This window comes from Notamacropus eugenii, chromosome 5 (genome assembly GCF_028372415.1).
Source record: "Notamacropus eugenii isolate mMacEug1 chromosome 5, mMacEug1.pri_v2, whole genome shotgun sequence".
Classification (NCBI taxonomy): domain Eukaryota; kingdom Metazoa; phylum Chordata; class Mammalia; order Diprotodontia; family Macropodidae; genus Notamacropus; species Notamacropus eugenii.
Window position 1 is genome coordinate 108,004,332 of NC_092876.1, and position 20,322 is coordinate 108,024,653.

Consider the following 20,322-nt stretch of genomic DNA (forward strand, 5'->3'; position numbering starts at 1 on the left):
GGATGATTTACTTTCTCTGATAATTCAGAGCAGGAAAAATATTTTTTGCCTAAGGGAGAGAAGGTGACTAGATGGACTGACTGCATTATGAGTCTGTGAACTCAAAAGCCTACTTCCCTTAGACTAGAAATTCTTAAGGGATCCATGAACTTGCTTTTTAAAAAATATTTTAGTAACTATATTTCAGTATGATACATTTCCTTTATAAGCCTGTATATTTTATTTTATGCATTTAAAAACATTCTGAAAAGGGTTTCAAAGACTTTACCAAACTGCCAAATATGCCATCCAAGAAACCAAAAAGGTTCAAAAGCCCTACTTCAGACCTTCCCTGGAGTTAGGGGAGTTCTTGTCTAATGGGTCCCAAAAATGATTTAGGCACATCCCGCCTAACTTCATTAATTGGTTCTGCAAATATTTGGCATTAGGTGAAACAATGTTACCAGGGAAGTTCCATAGGAAGAGTGGAATAGTCAACAAATTGATGTGAAAGGGATATTAATGGCACTCAGGCCATAGTACTAGCTTGGACTGCCATTACCTACCCATTTTGTGCCTTGGATAATTGTCCACATGGCTTGATCTTAATCAAAGGCGAAGAAGTAATTGGTTTGTTACATATCAAAGATATTATTGCAAAACAGTGTTGGTTGGAATAATGCTATGTGAGATATGTTTTGAAAGCATTTAGCATCTGTGAAAGGGACTGCATTTTACTGACAAATTCTATTAAAGTATTTTGAAATAAACAGTCCAAACTCAGGCTAAAAGAACATCCTTTTATTATTGATAAATTATTAATACATATAACAAAATATTAATGTTTATATTATACATCATATACATTATATAGTAATCAAATATAATATTTATTAACAACATATTAATATTAATAATTTTTAAATAATATATGGGTATTCCCACCATCAATGCAGATATAAACCTTCTTTCACCTTAGGTGATTGTCTTTGACATCTGCAGTGATCAAAAAATCAATTACTTTGCAGCTAACCTGATGCTGATATTCTCTAATGACAAATAGACAGTTCGTCTCTGAGCTCAAACCTTTCCAGACTACCAGAGTTTATACTCCTCTGATTTTGCCTTCTAAAATCTAAGGTCATCTTTTTACCATAATGAAACATTTAATAATAGTATTAACTAGTCTTTACATAGTGTTTTAAGGTTTGCGAATGATTTAGGGGATTAGTATTATTAAAACGGTTGTTTATATATTAGTGGGCAACTAGGTGACTCAGTGGATGGAGCCCTAGGCCTGCAGCCTGGAAGACCTGAGTTCAAATCTGGCCTCAGACAATACATTTGTGATCCTGGGCAAGTCACTTAACCTCTGTCTGCCTCAATTTCCTCAGCTGTAAAGTAGGGATAATACCTTCTTCCCAAGGTTGATCAAATGAGATAATATATGTAAAATACCTTGTAAACCTTAAAGTGTTATATAACTGTTAGCTATTATAATTACTTTAAGCTTTATAAAGTACTTTCTTTGAAATAGTCCTCTGAAATAGGTGATAGGAAAAAATATCCCTATGAGGAAACTGAGGCATAGAGAGTGACTTACAGTTTTCAGGTGTTGGAGCCTGCAGTGAAACTCTGACCCTCTGACTCCAAGTTCAGGTCCTCACTTCTTTACTCTGTGCCACCATCTCTTCATTTAAGACATTTTATCTTGTGCATTTGAAGCTTCAGCATAAAAAGTTCATTGGAATTGTTTAGGAAAGCTTGATTGAGCAGGAATGTGGTGGACTTGAGGAATAGGTGAGGAGGATCCTGTCTATGGCACATGCAGAGAAATCCTAAGGGGAAGGTGTTTATCCTTAATTGATAAATGTGACATTCTGAACATGTCTGTTGCTAAGATCTAAAGCTTCTCTTGTTGCCCTAGAGCCGGATGACCACCTCACAGTAGCTCAGTCACTAAAGAAAGAGTTTGATAACCCTGAAACTGCGGACTTGAAATTTCTGGTGGATGGAAAATATATTTATGTACATAAAGTCCTTCTCAAAATTAGGTAAGGAATACATTTATTCTTCTGTCTGAGTCGATTTGGTCCATTCATTATTCTGGGGACGCTAATTATGAGCAAGACACTGTAGGTGCCATGGAGAATTCCCCGCAGTACAGGGTGCCCCAGAAGTCTGAGTGTGGTTGTAAGTGTTGGGATTCTCTGTATAAGGTGCAGTCTTTGTCTGCAGGGAACCTGCAGTGGAGGGTGGGAGTCAGGATGGATCTATGTAGAACATGGAAGAACAGTGCAAGGCAGTGTGTAGATCTAAGTGACCACACATAAGCTCATTTCTAGGAGTGGTTGTTTCATTTCTCGTATTTGTTTCCCCATTGCCGCTTGAATCCCTGGCATATAGTAGGGGTTTAATAAATGCTTGATGATTGATTAATCATTGAGAAAAGAGAGTATGTAAAGGTAGTAAATGTTTTTTGAACTGTAGACTGTACTGCGTGATCTTTTTTACATTAGTGTAATAATTAAATGAGATATATCTAAAGTGCTTCTGTAAACTCCAAAAGATACGTATATTACATGTCTTTATGTTGGTTATTATTATTGTGTATATTATTCTCTTCATCTTGTTTATTTCATTCTTCAATTCACGCCAATTTCACCTAACCTCCATTTGCATGTACCTCCCATGATTATTATATCAAACGAGATATTTGTAATAACATTTAGATACTTCTAATATTTTAGCTATTTAGAAGTTTACAAACCTTAAAATGCTATATAAATGCTGGCTGATATTAATACTGTTATTATTTATCATTATATACCACAATTTTTTCAGCCATTCCCCAATTAATGCTCACCCATTGGTTTCCATTTCTCCCCTAGAGGGCAGGTACCATCTCTCTTTTGTTTTTATTTCCCCAGCATGTAGCACAGTGGCTAGAACTTAGTGGGTGCTTAATAAACATTTACTTGTTGATTGATTTATTGATTTCTACCACAAAGATTGCTGCTATGGGCCTCCTTTTTCAGGTGTGAACATTTTCGTTCTGTATTGAATGGCAATGAGGATGACATAGTAGAAATGGATGAATTTTCATATCCTGTTTACCGTGCCTTTCTGGAATACTTGTACACAGACTGTATCAATCTCTCTCCAGAGGATGCAATAGGTAATTATCACAAGAGTCCTATTTTACCAATAACATAGTAAGATGTTCATCTTTATAGTAAGAGTGTAGAAAGGGGAAGCCCTGGGCATGTCCAGTGACTTGGGCCTTCTTCTTCTCACCTCTTTCCTTTCTTCTGCTTTATGTGAACAAGGCAGTGGAAATAAGTTAAAAGTCCCAAATCACTGTTAATGGTGTTATTAATGATGTTTGTTGTGACCATTTCAGACATGTACCACCATAACACATAGCTGCCACAGGGACCATCCATAGGACATTTGCATTCTAAAAGAGACAGGACACAGTTAATAGGAAATCCTTCTCAAATAGACTACTCAACTATACATGCACATGCGCGTGCGCATGCACACACACACACGTACATACACACACACACACACACACACACACAGCCTTTTAAAAAAAAAAAACACCACCCTAGCTAACAAGGGAAGTTGAAGTGGGTTGATGTTTGAAATTAATTCTTCCTAATAAATACTTTCCCTTTCACTAGGACTGTTAGATCTGGCTACATTTTACAGAGATAACCGGTTGAAAAAGCTCTGTCAGCAAACTATTAAGCAAGGGATCTGTGAGGACAATGCCATCGCTCTGCTTTCAGCCGCTGTGAAATATGAAGCCCAGGTAAGAAGAAAGATTTGGGGGAAAGGTATTTGAGGGGGCAGTCATAGTTTTATGGGATCGCCACCTGATCTTGTATTTCATGAGGCTGCTGTGAGCTGGTCACTTGAGACAATGTATGTGAAGTGCTTTGTAACCATAGAGGTTTATATGAATGTGAGCTATTTTTAATTGCTATATTTGGAACAGTGACCAATTAATCAATTGGTAAGCACTTACCAGATACCTATTTAATGCAGGGCGCTGCATTGGGCACTGTAGATATAAAGACAAAAATGAACCAGTCCCTGCCCTTAATAATTTTATGTTGTTTTAGGGAAAACAATACAAAATTATATATAAAGAGAAAATATGTGTGTATGTATATCTATACAAAATATGTTTCATACACATATATATATATAGTACATGTATGTATCTACACATACACACACACACACACAAACACGAGTAAATACAAAGAACTGTCCAGGGAAGATTTTTCCAAAAACCCTAGCTACATAAGAATTTGGGTAGTTACTTCAAATTTGTGCTCAGTGTTAACTGCCAAAACAGAATTTGCCCACATTTCATCACTGTGGCCTAACCACACATGATGTCCTAGGCTTAAAAGCATAGAACAAGGAGATATAATATTTACTTGCGGTCCTCTTTACAATTTCTATTGTCTTCTCTTAGCATTTTTTCATTTAAAATAAAGTCTTTTGCCTCTATGATTATCAGAGCTGCCCAAAAGTGCAGGCTGATGTATTTGAATCTCCACAGATTGCTTAAATTTAAAAGTCATTGTCTTCCCCTATAATAAAGTATATCAGTAAGCAAGCACCCCGACATACATGGGGGAGGGGCGCTGCTATCACAGCTTCTTAGATCCGCATTCATGAAAGGAAAGACAACTTTTCAAAAGTTAACAACCACTTTAATCAAGCACATGTATCATTCCTGTAACCAGGCACATATATCATTCACCTCATTCAGGGAAGTCAACACCCTGAACTTCAGAGAAAATACAGAGAAATCAAGATCAACAGACATGGCTTCCTGTGCTTGAATTCAACAGACAGGCCCAATTGTCTGACCATAGTTATCAGAGAAGGAAGCACCAGCATTTTGGTTTTCAAAGTGTGTGTGTAGGGGGTGCTCCTTAGGGGCTTCCCAGAGTGCTCATCTGGCCAAACAAACACTTCCAGTGAGTAAGTCCCAAAGTAAAACCTCACCCTCAGAGTAGTTATATACTTTTCCAAGGAAGAGGGCATAACCCTCTGACCCAGTGCCTCAACAGAAAAAAAAAAGTACTTTGGACCCTCCTACAAAACAACTCCCTAATCAAGCTTCCCTCAGTGGACAGGCCCATCAATGGATGGGGAAGATCTTCTTTCATCATATTATTCAATCAGAGGCACTTTTAGTAAAACAAAAACAGCAAAAGATTCTAATTTGATTGCCTTCACATAAAGGCACTGGGATTTACCAGTGCCTAGGGAGGGCCTGAATTAAAGTGATGGAGAGAAGAGGAAACATGGCTGCTATCCTAGAGGTAGAATGGGCAAGAAAGGATGATTTCCATGCTGACCACCTCTTTATGTTTTTTTTTGACCACCTCTTTAATTATGTGATCAGGTACAACAAATCATGCAATACCATTTTCTTCAGAAAATTCTGTTAGAATTTAGAGCAATCCATAATAAATCTAATCCACATTTTCTACAAGTTCAGGTTTTCATAAACTTTGCATCCAGATAATCACTTTCAGGATAGAACATATTATTTATTAGAACTGGTTGGATGTGGGAGCTCAGTTTGGGCAATGGTGAGTTTGAGGTGCTGGCAGGACAAACAGGTAGGGTGATCAGAGGGGGTTGTATAGATTTGAGAATCATCTGCACAGTAGTGATAGGAATGAATGGTTCTATTGAGAGAAAGAGTTTAGAGAGAATAGAGAAGAAGGCTGAGAACACACTCTTTGGAGGCATGTGTACACTGGTAGGGAATAAGAAGAATGAGATGGATCAGAGAGTCGAATTGCAAAAAAGTAATAAGGTAGAGGAAGTGGGGCTGGGCAATATCCTGGGATCCAGAAAAGCGGGATATAATGAAGAAGGCAGTCAGATGCTGCTGAAGATTCAGAGAGGCTGATGACTGAGAAAACATTCTTGGACTTGACAATTAAGAGGTCACTGCTGACCTTGGACAGTACAGATTGCCAGGAGTTGGGGATTGCGTGGGAGGTGAGGCAGTAGAAACAGACATCGACTGCTTTTTCTTGAACTTTCAGAGTGACAAGGAAGAGATAAGCGGCAATGCTTTTAGGGGTAGGAATAAAGAGATCATTTTTTGTTCAGGTTGGTGAGAGCCGAGCCTGTTTTCGTATGGAGAGGAAGGAATCAGTAAGAGTGGAAGAAATGTTTTGTTGTTGTTGTTGTTTTCTTTTCAAATAACAAACATTTATTTTCCCCCTTCTCACTGGGGACAAAAAGCCCACCCAACCCTTCTAACAAATACATGGAATCAAGTTAAGCAAATTCTCATTTTGACCATGTACAAAAATGCATATCGCATTCTCCTCAGGAAGAAATAGATGAGCAAGGCGGAGCAGTCAGGGCAAGGTGCCAAAGGAGGCGAGAGTAGGTGGAGTCAGGGCAAGCATTGTAACGTAGACATAGCAAGGACAGTTCCTCACTTTTTTAAGTTTTTACTAAAAATTTTGTTAAAACATTTGCTATGTTTAGTGTTTGTCTTGAAATTCTTACTAGAGAACTAAAGATCTTTGCAGTGTAATGGAAGGATGGCTCATAGATGCTCCTCGGAGAGGGAAGGTTTGATGGACTTGGTTTTATTATGAGTCCAGAAAGCAATCAAAACATCATCCCATGGCACATTTGGTCATCTCGTGTTGCTCGTCTTAAGTACTTGTAGAAATATGATGAGGAAAAGACTTTCACTTTCCTGCACTAATGTGTGGAGTAGAAAATGAGAGGGAAAGGGAAATTCTGTAAAGAACTCTTGAAAAACTTCCTTATTGAATCCAAACAATAATTGCAGTGCAAAGGTGAGCATGGGGAGGACAGCGAAAAATACATTGGAAAATATGGCTAAGAAATAAGAAACAAGAAAATCCAAATTAACCCTAACCCTCGATTCACTTATGTGTATCATGAACACTTCCTTGGAGAAAAGAGTTTAGAGGTTCTGGATATGGCAAGAGTCAGATCAAAAAAACAAAGATTAAAACTGGTCACTATTGAACCAGAAATTCCTGATATTGGATTAATTCCAGAATCAACTGTGTACATTCAGACTACCCTTTTGTTAGAGAAAAGGTCAAATGCAAAACTAAAAGATTAAAAATGAGAAAATAAATCTAGCATCCAGTTTAGTGTGTATGTGTGTGTGTGTGTGTGTGTGTGTGTGTGTGTGTGTGTGTGTCCTTCATTTTTGAAGAGGACCATGACGTCAGAGAAATGATGACGTGACTTGCACTTGACTTCGTTTTGAGTGAGGGAGGGCTGTGCAGGTCACCAGCCTCACTTTTTCCTCCTGAGTCATCTGGATCTAGTGATCGGATATATATCAGGATGACTGAAGATGGCCCATGATGCAGTGGGAGTCTTTTGGGCTCAGGTCTTTTCAGGTACTCACTTAAAGTGAGGTAATGCCCATTCAGTGAATAGGCCTCTTTAAAAAGTAGTTAGGGGGATGGTGTCTTTAATAGAAAAGAGAAAAAAATGAGATAAATCTCAGTGGGAGGGGCAGGAGCTTTAGGGTTGTTGTTTAGAAGAGAAACTGTTACTATTGTCATTCACTGTAAGCTAGGAGGGTCCAAAAACATTCACTGAGTGGAGGTTAGGCAGGGACCCATTATTGTTCAATCCATGGGCTTGAGAGTGCAGTGGGTCTAAGGTTTTAGAGGAGAAGAGAGAGAGACAGAGACAGAGACAGTCAGAGAGAGAGAGAGAGAGAGAGAGAGAAAATGAAGTTGGTGTACACAGCATCCTGTTAAAACAGTTCTACTTGAACCAATTTAAATAAGCTGCTGGCCCTCAAAAGTATGGAATGGATAGTGACATGGATGTGGGCACACATTATAGCCATTCCCTAAATAAACTTACCCAAAGTAAATCAGTTTCCATGATGAAAACAAAAGAGCCTAGAAACCCCCTCAGCCAGTGAGATTTTATCTTCTTGTCACATGAAAAAATACAACAGCTACCAATTTAGATTCATTTTAAAAGTCCATAATGTGGAGAATGGTTGAAGATAGTGGACCTTATTACTTAATAAAATAGTGACAAGCAATGGAGGGAAAACAACTTTAAAGAAAGTTTGCCAAAAGAACCATTTAAGCAAAGACATCTGGAGGGTACTTAAAGATGAAACTGGAAGGAGGTTGATAAACCATAATGCAATAAAATGGTAATTAATGCAGACTGTGCAAGCAAAATATGTGTATTTCAGTGGAGATTTGTTAATGACATCCATGATTATTGAGTAGGTCAGAGGAAGGAGGACAAAAATCGGTAAATGTAGGAAAGCTCTGTATAAAGATTTGTATGATAAAATGTTCTCACCACCAAGAACAGCAGAGACATCACATTTGGACTCCAAACCCTCCAGACCCGGAAGGACTGTATGAGTCAGTGACACCACAGAGATCAGAGATGAAAAGAGCAGCTTATCTAGACTCAGGAGACAGAGAAGGTCCCTTCTGGAGGTGGCATCATTTGGAGCAAGAGTCTCAAGTTTTCTGAAAGAGACAAGGATCCCAAAGGCATAGGGAAAAACCTTGGATCCCATTATTGTAAAAAACAAACACACCTGAGAATATCTATAATTTCCAACTCATATGCTGACTTTTCCATCTCTGGAATTTTCTTTAATGAGAATAATCCACACACATGTTGTGGATTCAGCCTTTGTTGAAGGTATACAGAGGGAACATGAAATCTTCCATAAGTGATATTCTGTAGCAGAGCATATTTTTAGTCATACAGTTGCCTGAAAGGCATAGAGAATATAGTTTCTTTAGCACTTATTTGCTATTTATAAAAATCATTTTATTTAGTAAAACAAAATGCTGCCTTAAAGGCTCTCCTCCAATTAGGTGTATATGTCAAAATCACATAAGATTTCTTAAAATATATAAGAACAGAGGTAACTGTTAGACAACCCTCTGATTGTTCACATAAGCAAGGCATAAAATGGAGATGCAGGCTTGCCAAAAGTATTTCCTGCTTCAATGAAAGATGACTAGTGCACGGGCCAGATTGAAAAGGAGGTCTCTGTTACTGTAGAGATCCTCCAGGTGCTTCTGTTTGTACATGACATTGTACTAATTGCATGAAACCCCAGAACACTGAGGGCCTCCTTAATGAAAAGGGATGGGGGGAAGGGAATAAACATTCATTAAAGGCCTAATATGTGTCAGGCACTATGTTAAGTGCTTTTACAAATTAATCTTATTTGTTCCTCACAACAGGTTGTTGTGTTTGCCCTTTGTTTTTGAAGAAGACCATGCCATCAGAGAAATGATGACATGACTTGCACTTGACTTTGATTTGAGTGAGGGAGGGCTGTGCAGGTCACCAGCCTCACCTTCTCCTCCTGAGCCATCTGGATCCAGTGACCAGATATACATCAGGATGACTGGAGATGGCCCAGGATGCAGTGGGAGACCTTGGCCTTTTTAGGCTAGGCCTTTTCACGTACTCACTTAGAGAGAGGTAATGCCCATTCAGTGAATACCTGTGAAGTAGATGCTATTAGTATCCCCATTTTACAGATGATGAAACTGAGGCAAACAGGTTAAATGACTTATCCAGGGTCACACAGCTAGTCACTAGTGTCTTTGGCCAGATTCATTGTTAGTTCTTCCTGACTCCAGACTTAAGCACTATCCTCTGTGCCATCTAGCTGCACCCTTATGAGATGCATAATCGCTTAAAAGAGTTCAGCCTAACTCTCCACATAGGAAAATCCAAGTGGATAAAGCCTGTTGGTTAACCTATGACATACATTTGGATAGATAACTCATAGAGCTAGTCCATCAGTACATATATCTTGGACAGCCACTGCAAATAGACAATAAACAGGCCCCAGAACTGAGCAGCAGGGGGAGATCAAGGTGGATTACTTTGGGGAATTTCACAGTTCTTTTAATGAACAAGCTTCTTGCTGAAACATGTCTATTTTCTTAATACCAGTATTCTTCTGGTGATGTTACATCATAATTCATGGAATAGCACCATCTTTGAAGAATCCCTCAGAGAAACATGGCTGGAAAAAAGGATGGGCCAGTCACAAAAGAAAAGTAAGAGACAGAACACCAGTAGTATCGACGCAGTGGCTGTTAGGATAAAGGCACTTAGTGTTTTGGATGGACCACTTGTAGCAGATTATGGGGGGATAGGGACAAGATCACAGCAGGCATGGGTGTGTTCAGATTTCCAAAATACCCACAGGAACACTAGAAGTAAACATTAAATGGACATGTCTGCTTTTATTTTGTTTGGGATTTGGACTAGGCCAAGGTCTAGTGATGTAGATATTTGTGGATTCATTCGTTCTGGTCCTTCACACACTTGACTTTGTATCTCTTTAAAACTTCTAGGTTTTGCCTAATTATCCATAAACAGAGGGTGGTAAAACAGAAAAATAGTAAAAACAAGCCAAAAATACTAAGACTATATATGGATGACAGTCATTTTATTTATTTTTGAAGATACCAACATGTATTTAATGTTACATGATAATAAACTTTGTGAAATCTTCACCGATCAGGGGAGCCTGCTTGGAGGCCTCACCTAGACCCACATGCTGCTCAAGCATTTAGACATTTTTACTTTTTATAAAAACATTAAGATGTGGGTGGCACTTGTAACGCAAGAGAACTAGAAATGCAGTGGTTTCTAAGAGCATTTTCTAACAACATCAATAACCATAATTGCCATTGATATTGCATTTTCAGGTTTACAAAGCACTTTACCTACCTTATCTCATTTGATCCAAATTCCCATGGTGACTGATTGTATGAGGTAGAATGTCCTCTGATCTGTTCCTTTCCAAAGGTTACATTTGATCTGTTTCTCCTTTGCAGGGAGAAAAATCAGTTGCTGTAAACTAGTATGAAGGAACCTAGATGCCAGGCATGTTTCTCAGTCTCTTCTTTTTTTTTTCTCTGCTACTCTCAGAAGCAGTTTACAGCCAGAAATATTTTAAAGCATTGAAGGAAATGGAACAGGGGGATATCTCACTTATAGCAAAACATGCTTCCTGCTTTCACAGGCTTTTAAAATTGGAAAGGACAGCAAAGGTTTGCTAGCACGATTCTCTCTATATTTATCCTTGCCTCCACTTCCTCTTTTGAACAGCTTCTATTGTCAAGGAGTTTTTTCTTAGTTCCGCCAAAATCTTCTGTGGTTTCCTGATTTTGCCCTTTGTGTGCGTAATGAACAAGTCCAGTCTGTTTTCCACTGGGCAACCCTTTACATTCTTGAAAGTCCCCACTAAGTGTTCTGTTTTCCAGGATAGTCATCTGTGTTTCTTTCAACTGCTCCTTGAATCAAAGGATTTCCAGTCCCCCCACTGTTCTGATTGCCTTCCTTTGGGCAGATTCCAAGTGTCCTTCCTAAAACGGGTCATCTACAACTGAACAGACTGGAGGGGTGAGGTCACATGTGGCCTCAAGACTGCAGGTTTCTCACCCCTGGAACAGAGGATTCCAGTTGGGATGTGAATAAAGCTCAGCACTGTATAGAAGAGCTGTAACTACCACCTTTTTGGACACTGTTTCTTTTTTCACATAGCCAAAGATTGCATTCAGTGTTTTATCTACCATGCCACACTACTGACTCATTTGGACCTTTTTGGTCCATTAAAATCCTCATATCATTTTCATGTGGTGTGCTGTGGCTACTACTCCGATGTGTTTAATCTTAAGCAAGCAGATTCCTGATTTGCAGCTGAAACCTCTGGGTGTGGTCTCCCCCACCTCTACATATGATACTCAGAAGCAAGGACTATCCTACTTTTTTATTTGTATCACTAGCCCTTAGTGAACAGTAAACACTTACTTGTTCATTCAGTTCTCTGATGTAAATAGTAAATAGTAATTGCTGTCCTCTGTGAGAAGTTTTTAGTCAGAAACCCAACTTCGAACCACTTCTTGCCTCTGCTGTAAATGTTTCTCTCCAAAACAGAGGCACCAGGTAGAAGTCACTAATGGGAGAAGGGAACTGGCATAGCAGATTCCAGTGTGGGAAGGTCCTTTCCAATTCCTGGTGTTGAGGGAAGTCCCAGAGTAAAACTGTAGCAGGGATAGGTATTGAAGACTAGGAAGTCTAAAGCACATCCAGGAGGGAAATGAAAGTTGGCTGCCCTAGCCCTGTCTCCAACATGGATAGCTCCAAGAGCAACTCCTCAGTGAGAAAAAGACAGTACAGTGCCAAGTATATCTTTGTTGTTCAGTTGTGTCCAACTCTTCCGGACCCTTGGACCTCTGTCCGTGGGGTTTACTTGACAAAGATGCTGGAGTGATTTGCCATTTTCTCCTCTACTGTCAGACAGAGAGGTGAAGTGAGTTGACCAAGGTCACAAGCTAGAAAGGTTCTGAGGCAGGTTTAGAACTCGGGTCTTTTTGACTCCAAGCCCAGCACTCTTTCCGTTGCACCACCTAGCTGCTGTTGTACACATAGCAGTTAATGAATTATGGTTGAATTGAATATTTAAGTGCCCTATCATGACTATATAATGCTTCTGTTGCCAAGTCTTATTGATTCTACTTGCCCCTCTTTTTAGGAATAATAATGTTATATTGCAAATGACTGATGGGAAATCCCATTTTCCCCCCAGGACTTGGAGGAATTCTGCTTCCGATTTTGCATCAATCATTTGACTGTAGTGACGCAAACTTCAGGCTTTGCAGAAATGGACCATGACCTTCTGAAGAGCTTCATCAGTAAGGCGAGCCGAGTTGGAGCCTTTAAAAACTGATCAAAAGCTGCAGCCAAGAACACAAGCGTGAGAAGAGCAGCTTTTCACTTAATTAACGGCTTGATCAGTTACCCCTAGCAGAGTGCACATCTCTGAGGACAGACGCGCACTGGGAGTCGACTCTTCTTTATCAGTTATCTGCCTGAGTCCAGCGTTTACATGGAAAGTTGGAAATGAGCCAATGCCACCATTTCCACCCCATGTTCAAGCGCTCCATACGTTACAAATCCTTTATGAGCTTTTTCACTCTCCTTTTCAGATCACTTCAGACAGAACACCTTTATGTTGAGTTTTGGCAACAACAGCCTCAGGTCATAAGATTTTGTGCAAAAAGTTTCATTATTCTACAGATCGACATCATTCTGATGGCTTAACAGGGACAGAGGTCCATTCGCTTTAGGCCCAGAGTTTGGGTTCTGAAGGCAGCTACTTCTGGGTCACCATAATGAAGAAAAAAACAATACATAACAGTTAGAAAACATGGTCTGTGTTTGAACAATTATGGTCAAGAGTCAAGTTCCTCTGGTACAGTCTTCTAGAGATAATGACTAATTCTCTAACATTCATTAGCCTTCATAAAGGCCACATCAGTAAAAGAATCAAAGGCCCAAGGGCTAACTTTACTATGGTTGTTTTTTAAACTGGGTCATGAATTCCTCAAAAGGAGATATTAAATGTGAAGCCTTGATTCTGAATGAATGTTATTCTGAGCTCATCTGCCTTACATATGACAAAAATATCTTTTGAGATGTTCTCCCTTGCATAATGATGATTATTGTCATGTATATTCCTTAAGGCTTTTGAGTTACTCTGAAATAGGTCAGTCATACTGGAACCAAAAATCAAACTTTAATTTTAATACCTAAAAAGAACCCAGTATTCATTTTTTATAGAGATGACTGACAAGATAGATTTTCAGATTCCAATTCAAATTAAGTGATCTAATTGTGGAATTGAAACCCAAATGAAAACTAACAAGGAAATATAAAAAGTACAGGTCTGTATCATGTAAAGGGGAACATTTTAGAGTTAGAAATTGCATCCTCTACTGATCTAATATTGGATAAAGAAAGTGCTTCTCTACAGATAATAGTAGAATAAGTGTTTTTTGCCCAAGAAAAGAAAAATGAAAAATGTTAGCAGTTCCTTGCCTCTTCCATGCAATAAATTCATCTGATGTATGATATTTGTGTTTCCTTTTTTAAAACAATTATTTCAATAGCAGGGAGTTTCAGAGAAGCTGCATGGTACAACATGGCATGATTTAACAAAAAGACTCTAAGCACCATTCATTTTAATGCTGATGATCTCTCCTGCTATGGTCAATTCTGACCTCCTGATTTCTGCTTCTAAGTACAATATATGTGTACATACCTACCAGGGATATGTGTGTGAAACATGAGATGTGCCATTTGGAGTCTCTCCACTCCAAATGCCTCGATTTATGGCAGAGCCTTCCGAACTCATATGGGTCTGACCGTAGTGATGTCACCTTGCTCTCTGAGTGAAGGACAACCACCAACCATTATGCAGGTGTGTGTATTTTATCCATATATATTCTACACACAGATCTGCATGGATGCGTACAGTTTTTAAGGTGTTAAGGTCTTCAACTACACTCAGACTTTTGGGATGGCCTGTGTACATACACATACACATACACAAATGTGAACACATCTCATTCTCTCATTTTGTCCTGGTTTTTATGAGAGATGTATAGGTCATTCACTAAAGAAACCTTCAGATCGATGGGAATTACCTTTTATTTCTGCTGGTTATATAAAGTAGCAGGTAGATATGTCTCATAGCCACCTACTCTAGATTCCTCACTTAGGTCAAAAGAAAATGAAACCAATTAGAAGGCCCCCAAATCTCTTCTACTAGCCTTTGTTCCATCCTGCTTATCAGTACCACCTTGCTAGAAGATTGGTTGTTCATTTCAGCTGTGTCCGAATCTTCATGACCCCCATTTGGGGTTCTCTTGGCAAAAATACTGAAGTGGTTGACTATTTCCTTCTCCAGCTCATTTTACAGATGAGGAAACTGAGGCAAATATGGTGAAGTGACTTGCCTAGGGTCATAACATCTCGTTCTGAGGCCAGATTCAAATTCAGAAAGATATGTCTTCCTGACTCTAGGCCCAGCCCTCTAGCCATGGAGCCACCCACCTTATCTTTTCTTGTAACTTTTTATTGACTATTTCAAATCAAGATAGGGACATTCAGAGGAGAACAAAAAGAAGCCAGCTTTGATTTGCTCTTTGTCAGTATTTCTCTTAAAAGCATATTGTAGGGGTGAGGGGAAGGAGAAGGTTGGGCAGATCTTTACCTACTCTGTAGACCACACTTGCACAACTTGACAGTAGGTAGGGACCAAAAATAAAATAGGCTAAACTTTGGGCTATGGATAGATTAAACAAAAGACAGGCTGACGATGGTTGGTTGCCACAGGTCATGTGTCAAACAGGAGACAGTATGCAGTGACAATCCTACATTTTTCAGACTGCCAAGGCGCCGTGGGCCTTATGTTGGGCAGGCCTGCTGTAGACAATGCTACATATATGCATCTGGCACCACATGCCTTTCGGACTATTTAAAATACAGCGTACCTCAGTATGGTTTGTGGTGCTAGCTTGCAACACTATTTGCATGAAAGAGAGTTTAATAAATACTTATTGACTGTTGGATAGAAAGGGCTGGAAAGCAATATTTTCCTTGAAGTTTCTTGATGGACATGAAAAGAAAAAGCAGATCCAAAAAGTAGGGTGGATAAGAAGGCTATTTTGCTTCCTTGCTACTCCCCCAGGGAGAATTGGGATTAGAACCTCCACCTTGTATCTTTCTTTTTTACTTACAATGGTTTCATGGTTAAATTCATTTTTTCAGTGAGGCAAGATATCTTGGAAGAAAGGAAAGGAAGCAAACATTAAGTAGCTACAATGTGCCAAGCATTTCTGCTTTACGAATATTATCTCATTTAATCCTCACAAAAACCTGGGAGAACAGTAGCCAAAGTGCTGTGTCTGGGGTTAGTGGGTTCCCTGGTACCATTCATGTAGCTGACACCATTCAGAAGCAGTTTGCTTTTACTTGAGAAGGAGTTCAATATACTTTCACTATTTTTCATCAGGATTATTTGAAATCTTCATGTTGCTACAGTTTGGTGGGTAGAGGCCTGAAAGAGGCCCCATTTACTGAGGATATTTATGCCTACCATTATAGTAATAAGGTAATATCCATTGAACCAGATGGGGCCATTGTGCCGTAAGATCTAGACTGGGTGGTGGTTCATGTAAAAGCGGAAGGATGAGAAATGAACTCTTAGAAAATTCAGGGTCCAACTGGCTCATTAAATTTTTTTATGAATCTGTTGGATGGAGAGAACTCAGAAGAAAACAGATGTATTTCATAAAAAGGTACTGATACTTGTTCTGCCACAATCTAAAAATGAAACCCAGACATTTATTGGACTTTTTAGGTATTATTCCTGATTTGGGTGTTTTGATGGCCTCTATTTACTGAGTTACTTGTTAAGTTTATTTCTTTTTCAGTGGGGAACAGAACATGTTTATAACCTTGGAAGACCTGAGATGGGCTGTGCAGTAGTGTCTTCCCTTGGGCCCTCAGACAGCTCCTTCCCAGAAATGGTTTGGGGCACCAAAGGGTGGAATTATTATGAGGGGCTTTTCAATTATGTTGGGGGGATGAAATTGTCTTTTTACAACAATGATGAGAGCAAGTTAATTTTGATAAAGAGGTCCCTTAAGTTTACCTGAATGAATGAAAAAAAAGCAATGAAACAGTTCCTATTACCTGGCCATAATCTTGAGCACTTGGATGAAAGAGAAAGAAGTTTTCAACTCCACCCCTTCCCCATCCCCATCCCCAAAGTGAAGTAGTCTCTTAGAAGACACCTTTAAAAGGGCCAAAATTTGGTATTCTTTAGATGGGAGGGGGAGAGTTTGGCTTAATGGTGGGTGGCAGCACAGTTTAGGCCCTAGGATGTATGGCATTCAAGACCTCTTACCCATTTTAATTCAGATGTTTCAGACCTATATGGGGACCAGACACCAGTGACAATAGATCTGTCATTTGATTCAGTGGATCTGATGGTTTTTCTCATGGCCATCATGACTTGTTGTAAGCCCAGAAGACTTTTATGAACTGCCCTTGCTTGACTTTGCTCCTCAGCTGTCTTAAAAAAGACTTTTGTATATTGTTCTATGTTCTTCAATTTGTGTTAAACTCCTGCTTATAGGGTTGATTTAGGATTATTTTAGTGGTGAAAGCCCTCCTAAAAAATTTTAGGGACTTTAACACCAAGGGGCAGGATATAGTAAGATCAACTCTTATTTTATGCAGGCAGGCAGGACTAAACTTTTAAGAGGGCAGGGAGACCATTTACCATTTTGCTTTCTTGTATCATAAAAGGCCAGCCCAGGGGGACTTAGGATTAAAATCTTCACCTTACCATTCATCTCCTCTCCTTTGTCATTTTGTCAAAATTAATGCTTCAGTGTAAAACTGAAAATAGTATTACAATGTTAAGGTTGATCTTGATCACAGTTAAAAGTTGTTCCATCAAAAATAATGGCAATGAAAATAACAATAATGATAATGGTAGCTAGCATTTATATGTATTTTAAAGTTTATAAAATGCTTTACAAATATTATCTCATTTTATCTTCACATCAATTCTGGGAAGTAGGTGCTATTATTATCATCCCCATTTTACAGTTGAGGGAACTAAAACAGAGGTCGAGTGACTTGTCCAGGATCATATCATTGAGGCAGGATTTGAACTCAGGTTTTCCTGACTCCAGGTCCAGGGCTCTATCAAGTATATAACCTAGCTGCCTCTACCACCCAGGTATCAGACTTCAAGCCTATAAAAGTTTTTCTTCTTTACCTTTTTATTTGCTCTTATGTCTTAATTTCAGAGACAAATTTTTTTTTTAAGGAAAGACAATACCATTTACATTATATAATCAGACATTTCTGCTTGTGTAAGTTCAAGATAAAACAAACTTAGAAATGGCCCAAGTTAAAAAATCTTTGATTCAAATTTCATAATTAGGGTCTATAAAAATAAGGTGCCTTCATGTTCTCAAATGGCAGCAAGAGCTGGATTAATAGTTTCAGCAAAGAATTTAGAAATTAAAAATTCTAATTCTGAGAAACCAAGAAAATTCTCATTCATCTCACATAATAAAAAATAATTCTATCACTTTATCTGAATATTATATATATATATATATATATATATATATATATATATATACACACACACACACACATACATACATTTATGGAACATTAAAGAGAACACTATGAAGTCTCAATAGCTATTTTATTTTTAAAGGAGCTAGTAATTATAGAAAATAGCAACATACACTTTTAAATGTACACTCTTTAACCCATATGAACAAAAAAAAGTAGCAAGCCATCAATAAGAGATACCTGCTGGCCCATTTAGGAATTTTAAATGACAACTTTTTAAGTTCCTAAATCCTTAGCATTAATCTTAATATAAATGTAGCAAAAGTATATGTAATTCTTTGACCTACACAGTAAAATGGCCTTCATGAAATCAATGTAAAAATGAGGGAAATGTGTATATACTAAGGCTTTTGTAAGTATATCAGGAAAATGATCAAAAATAACACAAAAGTTTTAAATTTAACTGACCATGAAATAAAATTTCATTTCCTAACAAACAGTTCCAAACAGAGTAAGTCAATTTTTGAAAAAAGGCTCAGCTTGTGTGTGTGTGTGTGTGTGTGTGTGTGTGTGTGTGTACATACACTGACTAAAAGTGATTTCTGTCAAAAGCTAGATGAAGCTAACCTTAAATATCACCTATTTTTAATTCTCTTCTTTCTAAATAAGTTACCCACACAACATATTTTAAATATACCTTCAGGTGCCCCAAAAAGCACTTTTGCCACAAACTGTAGATGCTTTGAATTGGAGCAGCTGCACACATGAATGTCTAACCCTCAAGAAGGCTATTCCCAAGAAGATTTGTTTAGATATAATTTTAGGATGAAAGCATGTTGGGTAAAATGCAAGGGAGTATTAGGCTATGCTGGTTTACAAAAGGAATAGTTGTCTTAAAAGATGAAAATCTAATGCGTGGATGACGTTTAATAGTCATTCTAGAAAATACTTAAACCTTCCTTATTTGAAACTCGATGGAAAAACAGTTATCATATGATCCTTTGGTTAGTCAGATCTCTCAGAAACATAAAGGTAGAGTTTCCTGTGGCTAACAGTGTTGTCAACTTCTGCAGTATACTTCATTTCTGTCTTGATTCTTTAGGATCCAGAGTAAGATTAAAAGTGCACATGGACTATATTTTATTAGGGGCATAGTACAACACATGGCCCTTTTCAAGTACTCAGACTGGTACATTATATATTCAGTAATTTGATTGATATAAAAACCAATAGTGTTATCAAATACCCAGATTTCAAACATAAGTACAATGGGGGAGAGAGAAGCAAGAAGAAATCTTTCCTGGTGCTGAGGTATTGAACCTGTATCAGTAGTACAGCAGCATCAGGAATTGATTTTTTGCATTCTGCTTGTACTTATGTTACAAGATTTGCAAAATAAACAAATGGTGAACATATCAGATTCCAAGAATAAAATAAAATGTAATGTATAGAAAAATCAATATTTTTTCAAGTAATTTCTCTAATTTCCAATATTTATTTTGGCTGAAGATTTCAGGATAACAAAAATGTATGGGCCATCAGTCAACTTGCATTTGGAAGGTGGGAAAATCTTCCCAAGTGTGCTCACATTAAATTAAAAAATACATAAATTAATAAAAGTGACATACATCATACACATGCTACATCATAAGGCATAGTATTCAGAAGGTTAATCATGGGTGTGTCTGCACTGTCTTTAGGCCCAATCTGCAAAGCACAACATTTTCTTTATACGTTAGAAACTGAAAACAATCTGCCACAACCTTAAAGTGGCAATATTTGCATAAGACGCTACATCTTGTACAAAAGCACTGTACATACTATGACAACACTGTAAGTAACTCAGGGGTCTCACATAAAATGCATGCCCCTAAAAGATCTCCCCCCGCAAGCTGAAAGCTATATTTATACTACATATGGTAGTAAATAGAAATCAGACAAAGTGTGCTGTTCAGTAAAGGAAAGGCAGACAAGAGTGTACACAGCGCCAAGCAAGGTCCTGAGACGATTTTCATTTTTCCTCCTTGCTTGAGGTGTCCATGCTATCATTCATTTTCTGCTTTTGCATTCTTGTACGAGTAGATGCTAAACAAAAACACAACAAAAACCATTAAGAATGTTAACAGTCAGTCTTTTCAATAGGGAATACACATCAATATAATACAGATTCATATTGGACCCAACTCAACAAAGTACAAAAGCCTAAAGATTTTGTTATACAAATGCCTGTTACACAAATTTCAGAACTCCCTAGCCCATCCATGACTCTTAAATAAATCCTATTTAAATGACCTGTCCAAGGTCATGTAGGTCATAAGC

At 38.2% G+C, this 20,322-nt stretch overlaps 2 protein-coding genes and 1 long non-coding RNA gene across 9 annotated transcripts in view; 1 reads left to right on the plus strand and 2 right to left on the minus strand.

Moving 5' to 3' along the window:
* RCBTB2 (RCC1 and BTB domain containing protein 2) overlaps nucleotides 1–13,970 on the plus strand; it is a 58,328-nt gene extending 44,358 nt beyond the window's left edge. For 4 of the 7 annotated variants that reach the window (XM_072610554.1, XM_072610555.1, XM_072610556.1 and 1 more), the window contains 4 exons: nucleotides 1,907–2,033; nucleotides 3,018–3,157; nucleotides 3,669–3,799; nucleotides 12,644–13,970. In XM_072610554.1, the coding sequence (XP_072466655.1) occupies nucleotides 1,907–2,033; nucleotides 3,018–3,157; nucleotides 3,669–3,799; nucleotides 12,644–12,784 (539 nt within the window). In that variant the 3' untranslated portion in view covers nucleotides 12,785–13,970. Of the gene's footprint in view, nucleotides 1–1,906; nucleotides 2,034–3,017; nucleotides 3,158–3,668; nucleotides 3,800–9,996; nucleotides 10,104–10,889; nucleotides 10,939–12,643 lie in introns of all 7 variants that reach the window. The other 3 variants (XM_072610558.1, XM_072610557.1, XR_011967316.1) reach the window with 2 other exon arrangements.
* LOC140505023 (uncharacterized) lies at nucleotides 760–11,113 on the minus strand. The gene is made up of 3 exons (XR_011967318.1): nucleotides 10,783–11,113; nucleotides 8,365–8,540; nucleotides 760–3,439 (listed from the first exon to the last, which is right to left on the minus strand). It is a non-coding gene; the product is annotated as an uncharacterized lncRNA (long non-coding RNA).
* A 4,144-nt stretch (nucleotides 13,971–18,114) lies between the features above and the next one.
* RB1 (RB transcriptional corepressor 1) overlaps nucleotides 18,115–20,322 on the minus strand; it is a 182,620-nt gene continuing 180,412 nt past the window's right edge. The window contains exon 27 of the mRNA XM_072610548.1: nucleotides 18,115–20,088. Coding sequence (XP_072466649.1) covers nucleotides 20,015–20,088 — 74 coding nt within the window. The 3' untranslated portion in view covers nucleotides 18,115–20,014. The remainder of the gene's footprint in view (nucleotides 20,089–20,322) is intronic.